General features: G+C 31.7%; 2 protein-coding genes across 3 annotated transcripts in view; both read left to right on the top strand.

Moving 5' to 3' along the window:
• Positions 1-1,035: 1,035 nt before the first annotated feature.
• On the top strand, positions 1,036-7,714 carry LOC123708199 (hydroxysteroid dehydrogenase-like protein 2). 2 transcript variants are annotated; one of them, XM_045658772.1, is made up of 12 exons: positions 1,036-1,298; positions 1,369-1,532; positions 2,101-2,192; positions 2,514-2,635; positions 3,065-3,151; positions 3,576-3,694; positions 3,877-3,973; positions 4,685-4,779; positions 5,158-5,288; positions 6,042-6,159; positions 6,659-6,787; positions 7,315-7,714. In XM_045658772.1, exons 1-12 carry the CDS (start codon positions 1,276-1,278, stop codon positions 7,425-7,427), a joined length of 1,290 nt encoding a protein of 429 aa, XP_045514728.1. In that variant the 5' UTR covers positions 1,036-1,275; the 3' UTR covers positions 7,428-7,714. The 2 variants fall into 2 exon arrangements, with proteins under 2 accessions (XP_045514728.1, XP_045514729.1); XM_045658773.1 differs by lacking the exon at positions 5,158-5,288 and adding an exon at positions 5,552-5,625 and having other exon boundaries at positions 1,037-1,298; positions 7,315-7,713.
• Positions 7,715-8,356: 642 nt separating this feature from the next.
• Positions 8,357-8,850, top strand: part of LOC123708198 (adenylosuccinate lyase) — a 29,595-nt gene continuing 29,101 nt past the window's right edge. Inside the window, exon 1 of the mRNA XM_045658770.1 lies at positions 8,357-8,712. Within this exon, the coding sequence (XP_045514726.1) occupies positions 8,545-8,712 (168 nt within the window). The 5' untranslated portion in view covers positions 8,357-8,544. The remainder of the gene's footprint in view (positions 8,713-8,850) is intronic.

The raw sequence follows: 8,850 nt of genomic DNA, 5'->3' as shown, positions 1-8,850 counted from the left end.
AAAAATTACCTTAGGAAACGCTCGGTTGTGAAAATCGCTTCTACGCAGGCAAGGAGATTTCTTCAAGATGTTTGCCGGTATCTGTACTTACGGTGTAAATTAATGCGCGTGAAGCGAATTCTGGCAATATTTTGAATTAACTTTTGAGCAATTCTCTAAAACCGATGTTCACGAAAAAAATTGGTTGGCAATAAAGACAAGTTGATTTTTTTACTTTTGTTAATGAAATAAGATTACAAATATTGAAACCTATTTTACGGATGAAGCAGTGATTTTGTTAAGAGGGTGACATCTTGATATCACAGCTTGAATCCTTCTAGGCATGCTTATCACGGTAAGGTGGTTTTAAATAACGATTAGAAGAATACGTTCCCACACTCCTGAATTGACTTTTTAGGTCCCTGATGTTTTGTACTGATCTTACTTGACTTTTAAAAAAACCTCCCTAAACATTAATTTAATATTTAGTATTCAGCCTAGACACTGCTCTTTGGATTGACTTTCTTTTCAGAGTACTCCTACCCAAACATTATTTACAAAAATCTCTTTCTTGCTTTTCTAATGTACCTAAATTGGTAAAGTCATTTAATCTTTAATATAGTTTTTCCATCCCTTTCATTTTCTATATATTTACGATACCATTCTGTCACTTCTTTTTTTATTTATTTTTCCTTTTTATGTCTAAATGTACGGTCAATATGTTCAGTCATAGTACGCAATATTTTTTGTTTCTGAATCTCACCTTAAGTAAAGACTAAAGTAGTAGAATATATATATATATATATATATATATTCTTTATATCTGAGCTTTACATTCAGGTGTAAGAAAAAAAAGACATAATCACATTACATTAAATATATACACCCATATATATATTACAACGATGGTGAAAGCGCTACTCGCTAGCACACAACCTTTTCAGTGCGCGAGTTTGACAGTCCCACAGTCTTACTGTCATATTATACATAGTAGATGTCAATTGTTATACTCAACGTCTACGTGTTTAGTGCACATTGGATTAGACTATAAATAGTCTGAAGTTGAATATTTTTTAAACTCGATAGCCGTACCTTGAGTGGGTTCATAATCCATATTGTGTGAAACAACACGTACTGTGTAATGTGTTGATATTACAGTTAGCAATAAGTTTTCTAATTTTCTCTTTTTTATTATTATTGTTTTAATATTTGTTTATATCGCTTAAACGTTGCGTCGGGCGTAGTGCATCACATAATATTTTATAAGCGAAAACGTGTCTAACTTACACCGTTAATATGAGTTTAGTCGCTAATACAGGGTAAGTATCGAAGAGATTTTTTGTGTACATAATGAATCTTCATAATTTTATATGATTTATGTCTAATTAGAAAACTAGCTGGACGCACACTGTTCATAACAGGTGCTTCTCGGGGTATTGGCAAGGCTATTGCTCTGAAAGCTGCAAAAGATGGTGCGAACGTCGTGATTGCCGCTAAAACTGCAGAGCCGCATCCTAAACTACCTGGAACTATTTACACAGCAGCTGAAGAAAGTAAGATATAGTTTTTGGATAATTTAGTTGGCTTAATTTATGACAATAACTGTCATGTTTACTATCTCGCGACCTTTGGACTTAAGGGTATATTGACCTTTAGACTTATCTTCTATCAGTTATTTTTATATTTGATGATTAGTGATTATCATCAAACAATATCAAAAAAATGTAAAAAATTTGTTCAGAATTTTGAACCTTTAATTATATGATATCTTTCATGTAAAGATAAATAAAAATACTATGTTATTATTACAGTATAAATAAATAGTAGCATAAACTTTGCTCTGGGTCTCAGATTTCTGTTTCTGTTCTTAAATAAATTTTAGGCTAGATTCCTTTACTGTTCCTGCAAAAACAATATTAAAATTACAACATTTTTTACACATTCATGCCTACATGATGATAGTTGTTGTATTGTAGTATGTTATTTTTGATTTTGATCAAGCATTCAATGGCTAGAATGTGACATAGTCAGATAGTATCAAATAATTGATTATTATTCTACTTTAGTAAATTTTCTGTAAGGAGTTATGACTGAAACTAGTGTCTTAAATTTTTATTTCAGTTGAGGCACTTGGTGGTAAAGCTTTGCCCTGTATAGTAGACGTAAGAGATGAGGCCCAAATACAAAAAGCTATTGATGAGGCTGTCAAGAAGGTATAAATATCAGATTGTCTTTTAAAAGGTTTAAAAAACTGTTAATGTTTCATTTAAAGTATTCTGTTTTTGATTAATATTTCAAGACTTACATTATGTATAATTATAACCACCTATTAATTTCTGATTTATAATATTCTACAGGTACCATCTACAAAAAATATTTTTACTTACTTTTGTAAAATCTAAAATTTTACTTCTAGGTACTTGCTTCACTTGAGACAATTTTACATCCTTATAGTGATATACTGGATTCCAAAACGTTTTTATAATGCTGTTTAGGAAATATTTCAATTAAATACTTTATGTGCTTTATTTCAGTTTAATGGTATTGATATACTAATCAACAATGCATCAGCCATTTCACTGACTGGTACAGCTCAAACAGATATGAAGAGATATGACTTAATGCACAACATCAACACACGAGGCACATTCTTAGCGTAAGCTTTTTTGATGTAGAAGTAGTCTAGAAATATTGGTAACTGGTTTTGAGTACTGAAACAAGCTAGTTAAATAATGACATAAGTTTTGTAGTACTTCTAAAAACCCAATACAAAGAAGTTAGTCTTAAACCTTTTTCAACACAACTGGATCATTACACTTTTTTATATATTAACTCAGCATAGATTTTTAATTTTATACTTGTGTATAATCTATATTAATAATATTATTTGTGTCACTATTAAGTAACTAAATAATCATAAGAGGAATATTAGTAATGCAACTGTTTTGAAATAAAATAAATGTATTAGATTAGTCGAGACAGACTATATTTTGGTTCTATTGTATTAATGCAACTTTAAATACCTTTTCTTAACAAAACAAGTAATGCCTGGCATGTATTAATTTTGATTATTTATTAATTACAGATCAAAGCTATGTCTGCCACTGCTCAAAGAGAGTAACCATGCACACATCCTTAATCTATCTCCACCACTCAACATGAACCCTTACTGGTAAATATTCATTCGGCATAAAGCTCAATATTATAATTATAAGAATTTTTAATAGTCATATTTGTACAGAGATATCCAACATGGTTTCTATTTCTATTTACTCTATTTACTAGCATCTGGATCTAAAGTTATCATGAGTTTTTATACAAATCTTTATTTCAGTTACAATATTTTACACAAAAATGTATGTTTTAATTGTTTGCAGCAACAATTTACAGTTATACAACTGAACAAAACATTGAGTGAATGAAATGAATAAATTATTGAATATAGGAATTTAACAAATAAGACAGAAATCTACATTTTATCGGAGATGACTCTTAAAAAAATTATCTTAATATATTATGTTGATGGCCTTTCTACATATATATCTTATCTAATTGTTAAGTAGAGGCAATGTCATGGTCAATGCAAACTTCCACAGGTTCTCAATACATGTGGCTTACACAATGGCCAAGTATGGCATGTCCATGTGTGTGCTTGGCATGAGTGAGGAATTCCGGCCACTTAACATCGGAGTCAACGCACTCTGGCCTCGCACAGGTAAATAGGGTTTTATGTTCATGAGAGACTGTTTGTAGTTTATTTGTATGGTGTCTGATGTTCCTATTGTAAGTTAGTATGAATATATTAATTTGGTGTTATTACTATTTCTTAAGTGGAGAAATAAATAAATAAATTAGAAATTTATTTTATTAATAATAATAAAACAATTTTTCAATCAGGTATCGCAACAGCAGCTATAGAAATGTTAACCGGTGACGTCTCCACAAGTCGCAAACCAGATATCGTCTCGGACGCAGCTTACTTTATGCTATGCAAGTATGTGCAACAAATTTTAAAAATATATTTCAGTGTTCCACTATATCGACAAGCATTCATCGGTTCTTGCAATAATGAAAAACCCCAATATTATTTACCTCATGTTAAATATAGATGGCGCTGGAATGAATAAAGTTTTAAGATTAATAACCTATTTTCTAACATTGGTTAGGTTTGAAATATGTGAAACCAGAATATGCCAATCATATTATAATATAAAAGCTATGAAATGGAAGGACTGAATCTAAAGGATGTCCGGTTTCCTGGAACTGTTTTCCGTCACCGTACAAGCGAGTGACGTTAAAGTGTTAATGCGTACATAGAAAGTTCATTTGTCTACAGTAGTGGATCGAGGGATCTTAGGGATAAGTGTCGTACGTTCATAAAATAAACATCGTCTATTAAATGACTTAAAGAGCTAAGTGCGGTGGGCACTCAGCTTTTAGTGTTATTACCGAATTTTTAGGGAATTTTTTACTTGTGTGTTCATTGACTATTTGCTTTAGTTTTCGTAATTGAATATAACTTTTAAACCTTTAACTTACTTACCTTTGATTTAGCGAGAGATTATCATGTATTAATGTTATTTTTTATGTCTTATGATTTCCGTATGTCAATTCTAATTGATTTATGTTACACGGGGATCTTCCTTAGCGCTAAAGCGTCGAAACTGTTACCCTAACAGTAGATAATGATTTTTAAAATTTCTAGGGACCCTAAGACTTACACTGGCAACTTCGCGATCGACGAGGACATCGTTCGGGAGGCCGGTGTCAAAGATCTGACCCCATATGCTTGTGACCCCAGTCAGTATATTTTTCTTCTTTACAAATAATAGATTTATGGATTTCATGTCGCAGGAAAAAGCAACTTATTTTTATTATGACTATTTTTATATTCTGGATGAAGTTAAGACTTGCCTGACAAAATATTATTTAAGGTAACTAAGGACACACACAGGGGTACAGTTTTCTGACCATCTTCCAATTTTACAACAATCTTTAAAGCGCCTGCTAATCCCAATAATTTTCATCACTTAAAGCTGATGACGCACAGGCCTATAAGAAAGTAACAGAGCAGACATACAAATGTGTCTGCTTCGTCACTAGCCACCAAAGCCAGTTTTGTGCCCGGCTCGCGTGAGATATGGGTCTCATGGGAAATGAATGTGGTCTAAATAACAGAAAAGGCGGATAATCTCCTTTTGGATGGATTTTTGGATGAGGAGGAAGCGATTGCAGCTCATCGTGCAACGGTGACTACTTCCGCTATGGGTCGCCAGCAGTACCATACCTCGGCAACGCGCTATGATCAGGTGCCATATAGGCAAATTAGCCTGAAATCACTGCCATAATTTTGTAAAAAAAGTATTTATCAAAAATATTATTTAACTTGATATAATAAAGATGATTTACTGTATATAAAATAAAAAATATAGTGTACCCCTGGAAAAATACTGAAAATTCATACTTTTAGTACAAAATTTCTTGCTTCGGCAGTTTTCTGTTATACCTCATTAACATATATGACCATAGACAAGAATCTTTTTTATTCTATGACAAACAATATTTGTTGCAGGTAATATAGAAAATCTGTTACCTGATTTCTTTTTGGACGTGCCCACACTGGCACAACAGGACGTTAACCAGAAGGTGTGAGGAGACTGTCATTGTCTATGGCCATACTTTTGCTTTACAAAAAACAAATTTACACTTTATCTTTGCTTTCATATCTTCTAACTTTTATCATGCTTGTTGCATTGTTTTATTCATCTATATTTCATTAAATTTACTATGGTTATTGATATTTGCATGTACTTGGCAAGGTTTTAGCGTGACGAAAAATACATCTCCTTTTGGAAGACTTTAGACTTTACATCTAACAACTGTTGCCAAATAAATGCCTTATACAATACTGGGTTATGTAAAGTTTATATTTTAGTAATTTTCCTCGGTATATTTGGTTCCCAATTTTACATTATCAAGCTTGCAAACAAAAAAGTAAGATTCATTACATGTGGTGAAATATATTGTTGATTTATTTTTGTTAATAAATGTTACAATTGCAGTCAAAAGGTGATTCTGGTGCGGGTGGACAGATACCTGCTTTATTTGAAACAATCGGCAAGAGTATCACTCCAGAGTTGGTGAAGAAGACGCAGGCAGTCTACCAGTTTAATGTTAAAGGTTAGTACAATAAGGTAGCCGATTAATTAAGATGTCTGTTGATAATGGAGTCTCTGGCCAATATTAAAGTCTATACATTTTATAAACTTTAATATTGGCCCTCTCTTATGTAAAGTAATATATTCAAAATAAAATATTCAAATATATATATCTATACAAATGAAATCGAATCCAGATGAGTGAATATCTTAAAAACTACTAAATTTTCATGAAACTTCATTGTTCCCGAAGTTTGTATACATGATTTAAATCCTGGGATCATTTCACTTACTTTATTATGTATTACTGAATAATATGTGGAGAAACATGCACTTACGAAATTTTGCAGACATACATACAGGTCAAACCTATAACTTTCTTTTTTTGAATCGGTTCCGATCCTGCTGCAATTATTATCAGTAACTAATGATATAAGGAAATGTTAAAATGACAATGTAGATCAACTGTATTTATCAGCTGTTGCCCACCCCACACCCAATTTGAATAATTTTTTATATAGGCAAGGAAGCAGGAGTGTGGCATATTGACCTCAAGAATGAGCCTGGTGCATGTGGCAGCGGTGAACCATCATCCGGTGCTGATGCAACTCTCACTATGGATGGAAAACACTTTGCTGAAATGTTTTCTGGTTAGTATACAAATCTTGTCAAATAAAATAAAACTGTATTGCGTCTATAAGTGCACCACTATATGTTGAGCACATGACTTCAGGGTTAAGAGGCAAGCCTGTCTGAGCATTGCTTGTGTTATGTTGCAGTTGATACAATTTATGAGTGTTCTGTGTCAAGCTGAAAATGTGCTTAATCTTTTTTTATTTATTTTATTTGTATAAGTTTGCCATACTTACTGTAAAATTATCAGTTGCAGTCATTTTTATGATAGAATGGATGTATAAAGTATTGATTAGAGATTCCAACTATATATTTACATGGTATTTAATTGAAATTTAAAAGAATGGTTAGTTCAGAAATACATTTCATCCCAAAATGCAAAAAAAAATTACCATTCAAATTCTACTATATATATTTAAACATTCCACATTATTTATAAACTTCAGACAATTAAATATTTTTCTAAGAATCACCAATGTTATTATATGTTGTATATTATATATATAATCACCAAAATTAATTACAATTAAATATTAATTTACAGGTAAACTAAAACCAACAACAGCTTTCATGATGGGCAAGTTGAAGATCAGCGGAGACCTTCCAAAAGCCATGAAGTTGGAGAAACTGATGAAGTCACTTAAAACTAAGATGTAATCTTTGTTTTTGTATTGTACAGATTGAGTTAATATCATATCAAATCAAACTCTAGACCAGTCTAGTATTTTGATTTTAAGACGAACTGTACATATAATAAATTACAGTGCAATAAATAAAATCATATATCATTATATTTTACAACTTAAAACCAGATTAAAATAACTTAAGTATAGCAAAAGCACTTGATATGGAGATAGATATACCAACAATTGACTGGAAATAAAGTTTGTATATAAAGACAATAAAAATAAAATAATGTATTATTTTATATATTCTGTATTGATGTTGGTTAAAACAAAATACAAATGTTTAAAAATATTTTGTTTTTTTTACTTGCTAGTATCTTGCCCCTATGACTTAGTGAACTACACAGTCCCCTTGGCTTTGAAGATTTTTTTGCCCTGTGAAATAAGTATGCTGGCAGGCACAAGACTGTTAATAATACACATTAAGACAAAGTAGAAAAATTACCAATGAAACTAATAGAAATGTAACTGGCTCATGCATTTAAACAGTTGAGACTTACTTCAAGACATATTAAGTACATTATTCAAATTATTCTTTTTTATTCTTAGGGTTTGACCAAGATGTATAATGGCTACTAAATATATCATTTTAATTGTCTTGATACTTTTTAAATATCGTAATGTTGTTAACCAAGCAATTTTCTCCGAGATCATGCGTTCGCACGATTCATAAACAACATCGCTAACACACACGTCTTTAATGTAAAAGTTGACTTGTGTCGGGCACGGAAGCCTATTTGCCTATTAATGAAATAGACACTAAAATTACTTTTCCATTGGGATATCACGGGTCTTTATACAAGCGTCGTTGATGGGTCAAGGAATGCGCAATCAAAACAACTTGTAAATCATACATACGACGTATCAAATAAACAATAATCAGTATTCAGTTTCTTAAATTACATCAGATTTTCCGATAACCTCGTAATCAGTTATCGAAATTTAATTCTCGCGGCTGAGCTCTCAAATCTCAATTGATCTAGGCACTTCGTCGAAGTCAGTTGACGCTAGATTTCAGTCGGGTTGTTTCGCTGCCACGTGCTGTTTGTAGCTATCATTTTATTTCGAGAGAAATATTAAAGAACGCTATGTTTTCTATCGACGCACCAGCCGAACTACAAAATAGTGAATATTGCAATTATCGGTCACCGCTAAGCACTCGATATGCCTCCAAAGAAATGCAATATAATTTTAGTGATCAGAAAAAGTTTTCTACCTGGAGAAAGTTATGGATATATTTAGCAAAAGCGGAAAAAGTAAGTACCATAATATTAATGTTTTTTTATCGTACCTCCAGTACCCATTAGGCAATACTGTGAATTGATCACAAGTAGGTTATTTTTTGTTCAAAATAATTGGATATTGCAATGACAAAGATTGGTTCATTGGTACGA

This window comes from Pieris brassicae, chromosome 4 (assembly GCF_905147105.1).
Source record: "Pieris brassicae chromosome 4, ilPieBrab1.1, whole genome shotgun sequence".
Taxonomy (NCBI): Eukaryota; Metazoa; Arthropoda; class Insecta; order Lepidoptera; family Pieridae; genus Pieris; species Pieris brassicae.
The sequence above is the reverse complement of the archived record's forward strand: the minus strand, read 5'-3'. Positions and strand labels throughout refer to the sequence as shown.

Bases quoted from the DNA above. Each gene is read 5' to 3' on its own strand.
- LOC123708199 (XM_045658772.1), top strand. From the start codon at position 1,276: ATGAGTTTAGTCGCTAATACAGG. The intron at 1,299-1,368 runs GTAAGTATCGAA...ATGTCTAATTAG, and splicing joins AGTTTAGTCGCTAATACAGG to AAAACTAGCTGGACGCACAC. The intron at 3,152-3,575 runs GTAAATATTCAT...AAACTTCCACAG, and splicing joins CTCAACATGAACCCTTACTG to GTTCTCAATACATGTGGCTT.